Raw genomic sequence first — 8,858 nt, 5'->3', positions numbered from 1 at the left:
TTCCGCGTGATAAGCACTTTGAAAAACAACCGCAACTATACTCCCAAACAATTATCCCTGTTTTTTTCTGCGTTTTAAAAGCGCTTTTGAAAAAATTTGAAATTTTTTTATTTACTTCAAATTAATATCTTTAGTGTTTTCAAATTATTTTGATGCGTTGATGTCAAAAATAATTTTTAAAAAATAAAAAATATTATTTTGATACATTTCAACACGAAAAATTATTTAAAAAACAACCACAATTATATGCAGCACCATAGATCCACTGTTGAAGCAATTTTAGTAAGGTTTCACCACGGAATGATTATTTCATGGTCAAAATACTTATGAGAGAAATTGCTCAGAAATTATAAAAGAAACAAGAAGAAGAAATTACTCAGAATTTGTAACGGACGAATCCAAAAGAGACAAACCGATAATTATTACTGATTACAGAAAACCATCGACCCCGAGAAAAAAAAACATCAAACCATGAGACTGCATTTGAATTGTTCTGTCGTTTATTTTAACTGAATTAGAAGAGTGTTTGTTTTTGTTTCTAAAGTGTTTTTTTAATTATTTTTTATTCAAAAAAAATATTAAATTCATGGGTTTTTTTAAATTTTTTTATGATAATTTAATGTGTTAATATATATACAGATAATATTATTTTAATATAATTTAAAAAAACACTCTGCACTTTATTATCATACACACACTATGAGGTCATTAGCGACTGCATATTTCAAAACTAGATGACAAGGAGAAGCAATATTAGCTATAAACTAATATTATATAAAAATTATCTCACAGTATATTGAACAAATACATGTCATTAGCATTATTTATTTTATTTAATAAAAAAATATATTTAAATCAGTGTACACGTCATAATAATGGCCATGGCTCATCCCACCTCGTTCCATTTTCAACCTGTCAATCAATTTACAGTGTGATTCCAGGTGCCTCGCCGCCTTCTTCTTCTTCTTCTTTGTATTGTTTATTTTTTGTCTGCAATGGGCATTTCAAAGTGGAAAATACACGTCACGATGCATAAATCAACTTTAATAGCTGAAGGGTGGAAAAAGGTAATGGGCACTGCTGCATAAATAAATATTCACGAAATACGGAAGAAGTGATCATTGAGAACCCAAAACTGAGTTTAGGACCATCACATAACACAAATTTTCAGGAGTGGAAACAAAAAAAAAAAAAACATGCAGACAAAGGGAGCTTGTCATGCTGCCCCCATTAAGGTGGCAGTGCGCTCTGGACTATCCTAACACCGATAGGGTTTTGGATGTTGAAAGAAATAGGATGTTGATACAGTGAGCTATATGCTGTATTGCTTTCAACTATCTAGTAGAGAAAAAAAGGCAAACAGGAGCTTTCAAATATAATACTTTCAATTAGTTTGGGCCTGCCTGTCTTTGTTCTAGACAGGCCAACTCTACATGATGGTGAGAGAGTCTGAACTCACCCTGCTGCAAGCCTGCGATCTTCAAATGGGGATAAATCTTCCGAGCTTTGAATCCTCCAGGAGGAAGGGAGGAAAGTTTTTCTGATAATTTATAAATGATGCCAAGCCTTTTCTGTTCATTCACCATAGCTGCAAATACAATGTTTGTGTGTGTGTTGAAGGAGATGGATAGTTTGGTTGGGCCTAACAGATGGAATGGTTCAAAGTCTTGAATCTTATCATCCATATTTGCCTTTGCCCTATTGCCGGGCAAACCTGAAGCAAAATCAACCCTCTCTACCACTGTTATCACAGCAGCTATCAATAGCACATGGAATGCTGCTGCACACCTGAACCTCTCTACTTGATGGTGGAGCCACTACCTGGCGCACTAGACAAATTGAAATACTTATATGATACATGCAGGAAAATCCATCAACTTGTTCTTGTGTTTTTCAGAAATTCTCGACATACACTTGTTTTTTCGGAGAAACTCCTGTCACTCCCTGGCGCACTAGACAAATTGAAATACTCACATGATACATACAGGAAAATCCATCAACTTGTTCTTGTGTTTTTCAGAAATTCTCGACATACACTTGTTTTTTCGGAGAAACTCCTGTCACTCCCTGGCGCACTAGACAAATTGAAATACTCACATGATACATACAGGAAAATCCATCAACTTGTTCTTGTGTTTTTCAGAAATTCTCGACATACACTTGTTTTTTCGGAGAAACTCCTGTCATTTGTAATTGTATTTCAAGTATGGCATGGTTGATAGTTGAAGCTGCTTTGGCAAGTGAAGGGCCAACTACTAAGAGGCATCCCCTTTTCTTCCACAAAATATTAAAAAAAAAAGTTATTATAAAAAGTTACACAATGATAGCTGCACAAAAAAGATTCTGGGATCAATTGACCAAAAGGGCTTTCCAGATACTAGAGCTATACGCTACTATACATATAATTACAAGAAACACTAATCAGTAAAAAATCAGTTCACAGATTTATTCTTGAAGGCAGGCATATTCCAGGAGCTTGCTCTTTCACCACAAGGCCTTTACAAGTAACTAGCTTTACAATACACTGGGCACCAGCTTGGGATTTCTGCTTGGCTTCACTGAACCCTCTCCCAACAACCTCTTCAATCCAATCCCCCATCGCTCTCTTCTTCTCAGACAACCACGAAGCTGCCAGTATCTGTACCATGACTTCATGATCAATCTCCAGCAATACCTCGGATCCGAATACCCTCTGACATTGTTTGCTGATTTCCTTCATTGTCTTCTCAGCAAGAGAATCAAAATCAAATGGCTTGAATACCACCTTTTCATCCACTTGATCAGAAAAATATTCCAACCAAGCTTGTGAGCTTTCAGAAATAGAGTCACTGTCATTGTCACTGCAGTTGGCACACTCTCCTGTATCTTCTACAGGAAGATTCAAATCCAGATAGGATCGCAATGGCTTATGGGCCCGTTTGCTAGACTCGCAGGTGCTTTCCTGCTCCATAGAGTCACTGGTTACATCTAGTTTTCTTTTATTTCCAGATGAGACTGCAGAGGTTACTTCTCTTGACATCCTAACCTTCATTTGACTGCTTTTAGTGGCAGCCTCTGCAACATGTTCCACTAATATTTGCATTTGCCAGCTTTTAGCTCTGAGTATCATTTCCTCAGAAAACCTAATGGTTTCTCTCTCTGAGAGTAAGTTTGTATTACCCACTGTAATTGTTGAGGTTGCCACAAAAATTGTACTGTTGGTGCTAACTTCTCTTCCACGTGAATCTGGAAATTTACCAGTCCTCAAAGCGTAGGACAAGCTATTTTGGACCAAAGGATCAGCCTTGTCAACATTTTCAAGAAAGATTAACGAATGGGGTTTCTTGCTCAACTTTGAGGCAATATAATCAACAAAAGTTGTCGACCTCCCTAATTCATCATCATGTAATTCTTGGCTTTCAAGCATTGAGTTTGATGATTTAACCTTACCATGGGAGCCCAAATCCATGGAGATGAAGCTTTGGATACTGCCAAACATTACCATAGCAAGTGCTGACGCGATTTTTTTCTTTCCAATTCTGTCAGGTCCAAGGAAAGCAAACGATATATCTCCTTTGGAATTTGAACCATGGTGTCTTCCATGTCCAGCTTTGCAGCGGGATACAGCTTCGCTAATAGCAAGCGTGGCTCTATCTTGCCAACCAACTTGTTCAGAAAGAGCTCTCATCACTGATTTGAAATTTCTTAAATTGAATTGCCCTCCGGAAGAAGGGCCAGAGCAGGAAGAAGATTGTGCAATTTGAAGTGAAGTATTGTCATCATACTCCACAGAACTGGAACCTGAGAAGTGCTCCTGATGCTCCCTAGGGTCACATAATTTTGTAGTAATCAGCTCTCGAGTGCTTGATGCATAAAGTGTTCCCAACCCCAAATCTGTGGTTACAGAAGTGACAGAAAAAGATGATGTCCTGTCAGTGGGCAGACTCACATTGGCCATAGGGTTAGGGGTAAGCCAAGGGCTCTCTTTCTCTTCTTGCTGACATCTTGGAACTTCTTCAAGTAGCTTAGATTGGTGATTAACATTCTCAACTTCAGAAACCGCACAGTATTTCCCTGGAAAGATCTTTTGCTTGTCCAAACAAGCGCCAAGATTTAGATATGCACATTGATTCTCGTTTAGTGATGAATCTCTGCTGCTACTATTGCTTCTGCTCTCTTTCCTACCTGTTAGGTACTGAAAACCCTCAGCAATGGCGGCCTGGGATGTGGCTTGGGAAACATCAAATTTGGAGAATGGCTGAGCATGATGGAGACGTTGACAAATATCATCCCATCTATTTTGCAGACCCAAAATTTTAGCATTCAATGAAGTACCGTCATCTTTGGTCTGCACTGAAGATGAAGCACACGCTTCCATAAATATTGCCACTAATACCAAAGAAAAACAGAAAATACATAGTGTGCTGTGTGTGCATGGTGAGCTAAGTCAAAGATTTGCATCCACGAAGTGACACACCTTGACCATGTCCACTGCCTTTCTCGTGTCAAGTTCAGCCATTTGTAGCGAAGAAGGTAAGTTCTCTGAGCACTGTTCAGCAACTGATATTGTTGGTCCCATCTTCAGAATAGCAGCAACATCTTGCTCATACTTTGCATTGCAAAGGTGACAACGAGTGATTGATTGGTTTATGCTGTTTGATGGAATTTTGAAATCAGATGGGGTAGAAAAGAACCCACCAAACGGAACAAAAGACCCCAACAAGCTGTAAGTGTCATGAGCAGGTAACTGTGAGATTGAATGGGTAAAAGATGGTCAGAAGCTAAACTGTATGCACAGCATACATATTTGCATAATTGATTTTTGAATATCACTAGCCATTAACATGGTGTCATATCTCATTTTCAACAAAAAGATAAAAATGAAAAATATAACCACAAGTAAAAAGATCTACACTAAATTTGACTTCATGGAACAAGAATAATGCTTCGGTAGCAAGAATAAGTGCCATTTGAACATGGTAATACTTGGCACACAAGCAATATAACTAACAACAAGCACAAAGGAATAGAACCACCTAGTAGCCAAAAAAAATTATGTAAAGAAAAAGCTTAGAAAATGCATATACTAATGTAATCAAGACAACAAATTAAAACACGAGTAAATAAGTCTAAAACAGCAGCAAACTCTGGCTCATGGAAACAATCATTAACAAATAAAATAAAAATAAAAATATCAAATTCAGGCCAATCTTTTTCCGCCATATCCTTTCCCCTATCTTCTTCCTACAGTATGCTACCATCAGAAATGCACACATCAAACTTAGACTCCACCACCCTGCATAGAAATTCTTGCATCCAAATTTTAAAAATATCCAACGAAAGCATAACATTATTTTCAGCTTTTGACGCAACAAAAAAGAAGGGTTATCACAGGATAAAACAACTCACCTCGATTTCGTGCCAAAACCTCCAATGGGACTCTTATAAGAAGTAATAGGCAGAATCCTAAGATCCCAATCCTTTTCCACACCGGAAAACCGCCCTACAGACTTCAAATATGTGTCATAACTATCTGCAGCTCCCACCAACCAGATTTTCTCCCTAAAACCCTCCAATAAACCCGTCAATTTCGAAACTAAATAACTCAAGGCATCCCTACACACATTTTCACCAACCAAAACCTTGAGATCTCCAATATTCACAACAATCCCCGGACCCGAACACCGCTCCAATTCCTGACCCAACTCGTCAAACTTCAACCTCATCTTCTCTTTGTCTCCCCCTCCTTCACTAACAAAATGAATAACCTCATCTTCAACGCTAATTACACTCACCCCACTAATCTCACTAGGCAAAACGCCTCCTTTGTTATCTTTATTTACACTATCAACAAAACCCTTTAAAGCATTACTTGCATAAACCCCAACAAGTAATAAGTTTCTTCCCTTCCCTTCTCTCCTCACTAAAGCCTCCCCAATTCTCCTACAAACATCATCATCGCCGACATCATCATCAAGCCCACTACTAAACGGAAAACTAAACCCGGGTGGTCGCCCAGGAACTGTACTATTCGAGCCTGGTAAGTTACATAGAAATACGGGGGCACATCCAGCCCGTGAGAATTTCGAACTTTGAATAACCGGCGGGTGAACTATTGCCATCTTTATATCACAACTCCTAAACCCGGCTTCCCCAAATACGCGACTCACAATCGGATCATCCAAAATCGATAAAATGAAATGTTTCATTTCAACTTTCAAAACCGACGCCGCTTGCTGGTTACAGTGTATTTGGTGCATATGAAAATTATCAGGGTGTCTGCGTTGATTCGCCTGTGACCGTTTGATCGCTGCCATCAGGGAGTTCGATATTGGCGGGTCCTCCTCGAGCGTCTTCGAAGATGGTAACCGGTCTAGAGAGACGCCAACGCAGAGGTCGAGGACGTGAAACTGGCGGCGCGAGGAGTACGCGCTCGTGGTGGTACGTGAGCAGGCGTTCTTGAGAGTTGAGGCCGGGAGAGCTAGTAGAGCAGAGACAGCGTGCAGAGAGGTCGTCTGGGAGTGGCTTCTTCGACGCGCCACCGCAACGGCTTCGTCTAAAGCACGCGCCGCCTCTTCTGTCAAGCATTGCCTCGCTACGCCTACCGGCGTCGGCATCGCCGGCTAGCCAACAGAGACCTGTGCGTGTATATGTGTATATATTGAGGAAGATAAGGTCTGAATTTCTTTATGATTTTAAGGTTGTAATAAAAAATAGGACAAGGTGTTGTTTACTTCGACAGCTTTATGAATTATTTATTGATGAAGAGAGTGGGGAGAGGTGAGGTGGAGTCGAGTCTGGGCGTGTGGGTCCGGTTAGTTAAGCAATGGAACAAAAGAAAACTCACCGTTGAGTCTCGGCATAGATTCTCTTCTTCTCGTGGGTTTTATTTACCTCCACTCTTCTTCTTCTTCTTCTTCTTCAGGCGTAGAGAGAGAGGGAGAGAGGGAGAGAGAGATGCTGTGCCCACTGAAGCATGTCACACGGAGCAACAATGACAGGAGAGGGGATGGCAGGAGTCAGTGTCTCTGCTTTTTGGGTGTTAAATTGAGGATGGAATATGAGAAGATTGTATTTGATAAGGTGATAGATTTGGTTTTGGATGTCTTTTTAATTAATTAGCATATTAGGATGACCTTGCAAGCCTGCACCACCACACATTTTTCTTTTATTGTTTCGGACAACCAATGATCTCTTCAGATGATATATTAGTGGATTAATGGTGAGTTTAGCAGCGCGGCAAAACATTAATCGTTTAAAATTTAATTATTTTTTTAAAAAAATTAAATTGTTTTGATGTACTATAATTAAAAAATATATTTAAAATATATATATTATTTGAATATATTTCTAAATAAAAAATACTTTAAAATACAACCTTAGCATAGTCCCAAAAAAACTCTAAGTTTATCTAATTATAAAATAATTATTAAAAAAATACAAATAAAAAAAAATTATAATACTAATAAAGTAACTAGATTAGTTGTGAGCTTTGTTACTTTAAAGAAATAGATAAATATAAAGAATAATAATAATAAAAACAATAACTCATAAAAAATAATAAAGAATATGTTCACCTAATATATTTTTTTCCTATTTATGTTTATTTTTTAAAAAGTAAATTTAAAGAGGAATTAATAGAATATCAATAATACTTTCTAAAATCATAAAATTTCTTTTTATATATTCTATATAAGGAATCATTAAAATTTAAAAGTCACTTTTAATTTTATTATTATTATTATTATTTTGCTATTGCTATTGCTATTTAAACACTATGAGATATTGATTTCAACTTGATTTTTTTAAAATCTAAACTATTTTTTTAAATTAAAACTTTTTAATGTTTGTGAATCGTTCTATATGTTGATGTAAAATATAAATTTAAAAATAATTAAAATAAATATTATTTTAATATATTTTTAAATAAAAAAATATTTTAAAAAAATCTTATAAACACATAAGGATTCGCAAAGATGTTTGATAAAAAAAAAATTATAATCCTAGAAGTAATCCCAACTCTATGGGCTAGAAGGGAGGGTCGTAGGTTACAAAAGGTGCTGGAAAAACATATAAACATGGAGGATCTCGAGCGTTGAGAACAAGAATGTACTTTCTCAACTTGACAACATGTCTTTATAGAGCTATTTAAAAAAAAAAACTATCACGTCAAGAAAAATTATCAGAAACAATAAAACGTGATGGCTCAATACTGCAGAGAACATGGTTTTGTCTTTTAAACAAATTTAAGTTTTCTTTTAATGTTTTATTTTGTATTTAATTTCGGAAAAATTCTTTTATTTTCTATATATATACACTTTATTTTATAAACAAATATTTATTTTAAAGTTATATTTCTTATATATTCAACATTGCATAATATATATTTTTTCTTTATTTTATTCACTTAGTTTTATAAGGATCTCTATTTCTATTATGTTTTAATGATTTTAATAAAAAAAATTAATAGACATGAATGGGTAAATATTTATTTTTATAAAATTATATATCTTAATTTATATTTAATTTTTAATTTTTCTTTTAGTTATTGTTATTTTTTTTTGTTTATTGACACTAATGATTATCGATCTATTTAATTAGATATTCAAATAAGTTTTTTAATCTATATTTTAAAATTATTTTATATAAAAAAAAAACATTAAAATAATCTATCCATCCATAATTTTAAAAAAATAATTATGAACCACGATAGAGTGACAATCAAATATCTAGTATCTATCAAATTAACATAGCCAAAAAACAATATCCGAGGAAATAACGAAGCTGCTATGCTGCGTTATTGAAGATAGCTAAATCTAGTTTTTTTTACAAAAAATATAAAGGTTATATTTTTCAAAACAACATAATTTACTAAAAAA

At 35.7% G+C, this 8,858-nt stretch overlaps 1 protein-coding gene across 2 annotated transcripts; it reads right to left on the bottom strand.

Annotated features, from left to right (window-relative positions):
• Positions 1-2,287: 2,287 nt before the first annotated feature.
• LOC7482347 (protein SMAX1-LIKE 6) lies at positions 2,288-7,065 on the bottom strand. Of its 2 annotated transcripts, XM_024608207.2 has the most exons (4): positions 6,827-7,065; positions 5,389-6,617; positions 4,457-4,703; positions 2,288-4,327 (listed from the first exon to the last, which is right to left on the bottom strand). In XM_024608207.2, exons 2-4 carry the CDS (start codon positions 6,594-6,596, stop codon positions 2,438-2,440), a joined length of 3,345 nt encoding a protein of 1,114 aa, XP_024463975.1. In that variant the 5' UTR covers positions 6,597-6,617; positions 6,827-7,065; the 3' UTR covers positions 2,288-2,437. The 2 variants fall into 2 exon arrangements, with proteins under 2 accessions (XP_024463975.1, XP_024463974.1); XM_024608206.2 differs by having other exon boundaries at positions 5,389-7,024.
• Between the last annotated feature and the right edge of the window lie 1,793 nt (positions 7,066-8,858).

Source organism: Populus trichocarpa, chromosome 9, assembly GCF_000002775.5.
Source record: "Populus trichocarpa isolate Nisqually-1 chromosome 9, P.trichocarpa_v4.1, whole genome shotgun sequence".
Taxonomy (NCBI): Eukaryota; Viridiplantae; Streptophyta; class Magnoliopsida; order Malpighiales; family Salicaceae; genus Populus; species Populus trichocarpa.
Note: the sequence above shows the minus strand (reverse complement) of the source record. Positions and strands in the feature narration are given on the sequence as shown.